This window comes from Corvus brachyrhynchos, unplaced genomic scaffold, assembly GCF_000691975.1.
Source record: "Corvus brachyrhynchos isolate BGI_N302 unplaced genomic scaffold, ASM69197v1 scaffold219, whole genome shotgun sequence".
In the NCBI taxonomy this organism is placed as follows: Eukaryota; Metazoa; Chordata; class Aves; order Passeriformes; family Corvidae; genus Corvus; species Corvus brachyrhynchos.
Window position 1 is genome coordinate 167,216 of NW_008240034.1, and position 1,860 is coordinate 169,075.

Consider the following 1,860-nt stretch of genomic DNA (forward strand, 5'->3'; position numbering starts at 1 on the left):
ACGGCAGCTCCGGGGGTCAGAGCCAGCCCTGGTGGCAGGAGGTGGCCCTGGTGGCAGGAGGTGGCCCTGGTGGCAGGAGGCGGCCCCGGCACAGTCGCTGTGTCCCTGTGCCCCCAGGGCAGCAAGGAGCGCTTCCACTGGCAGAGCCACAATGTCAAGCAGAGCGGCGTGGACGACATGGTGCTGCTGTCCAAGATCTCCGAGGAGGCCATCGTGGAGAACCTCAAGAAGCGTTTCATGGACGATTTCATCTTTGTATCCTTGCCCAGGCAGTGGGGACAGGCACAGGGAGCAGCAGGGATGGGCTCCTAGGCTTTGTCGGGGCGCGGCAAACTGGAGCTGCCCCAGAGCTTGCGGTGTCCTGTGTCCTGCTGGGACGGGATTGGGATGGGCTGGGGGAACGTCGCCATTCCCAAGCTGAGCTGCACTTGGCAGAGACACAGCCCCCAAACCCCCTGTCCTGCCATGCCCCAGGACCCACTTTGGTCCTTCCTTTGCAGCCACAGAGCCCGAGCAAAGCCCCTCACCCGCAGTGTCCCTCTGTCCCTGCACACCGGGAACCCCCTGCCTGTGACGGGGGTGGCAGCAGTCTCCCCGGTGGCAGCAGTGACCATCGTCCCCTGTTGGTGTCACCCACCCCCAGCGATGCCCACAGCATGTCCTGGCTGCTCTGCACCCCCCACAAATCCAGGCAAGCCCCGGGTGGAGCGGGAGCATCCCCGCAGGCAAGAGGAGGAGGTGCCACCCCTCGTCCCCAGCGGTGCCAGGACACGGGGGACACCGTCACCCAGCGCGGGGGACACGGAGCGGCTCCAGCTCCCTGCTGCCATCCCTGAGCTGGCACTGCCGGGTGCCACAGCTCTGGAGGAGGACGGGGACGTGTCCCCAAGCCTTGCTCACCCCACACCCGCCTGGGGACGTGGCCCCGGTACCATCCCAGCTCGCTGCTCCCCGATGCGGGGGTGGCTGTCCCTGCTGGGGACAAGGAGCAGAGCCCCGAGGGGCACAGCAGGGCACGGGGAGGGCTCAGCCCGGGCTGAGGCTCCTGCCCACGCCGCTGCATTTCCCCTGAAGATGTGACTCTGTCCTTACAAGGCGATGCTGTGACTCAGCCACCTCCCGCCACAGCCCTGGGGCTTTGCACGCGTTTGGGGCTTGGTTTGGAGTTGGCTTTTTGGGGGGGTTTTTGGTTTTGGTTGTTGTTGTTGTTGTTTTTTGAGGGGAAAAATACCCCACGCAGCCTCTCTCTTCCTTTTTTTTTCTGTGCTGCTGCACGCAGAGCTCTGTCCAACCATGACTCAACATCCCAAGCTTCTGCATTTCGCAGAAAAGCTCCCTCTTCCTGCCCTCCGGCTGCTCGCCCCCTGCCCCACTGTCCCACTGCCAGCTGGGACACAAATAGGATATCAAAGGCTTGGGATGACCCCACCTGCTCCATCCCCAACCTCCATCTCCTCGCCGTGCTGGGGGCTCATCCCCACCCCGCTGCCGCACCAATTCCAGGTGCAATTCCCTGCTTTTCCGTGCTCTGCCCGCACTGAGTGACTCGGGGATGCTGCCGGGAAGGCAGCAGAGTGGCTGCTGGGCAGGGAAAGGCAGGAGCTGCAGTTCCTCTCCTCTTCGTGCCTCAGTTTCCCTGGATGTAATACCAGGATGGGCTCCTGCTGCAAAAGGAGCGTGAGCAGAGGGTGAATTCCAGGAGGCTGCGGGATGCTGGAGAAGCTTTTGGAGCCAATCCTCAGCCAGGCCAGGGAGTTGAGGGGATGCTCCTGCAGCCATCACACCCCAGGGGACACTCCGGGGCCGAGGACGCGCTGGGAGTGCCCCAAGCCACGGCAGCGGAGCAGCTCTGCCCGTGCG

At 64.2% G+C, this 1,860-nt stretch overlaps 1 protein-coding gene across 2 annotated transcripts in view; it reads left to right on the forward strand.

Moving 5' to 3' along the window:
- Positions 1–1,860, forward strand: part of MYO1F (myosin IF) — a 15,574-nt gene that overhangs the window by 3,792 nt on the left and 9,922 nt on the right. For both annotated transcript variants that reach the window (XM_008640994.2, XM_017743886.1), the window contains exon 2: positions 118–255. In XM_008640994.2, the coding sequence (XP_008639216.1) occupies positions 118–255 (138 nt within the window). The remainder of the gene's footprint in view (positions 1–117; positions 256–1,860) is intronic.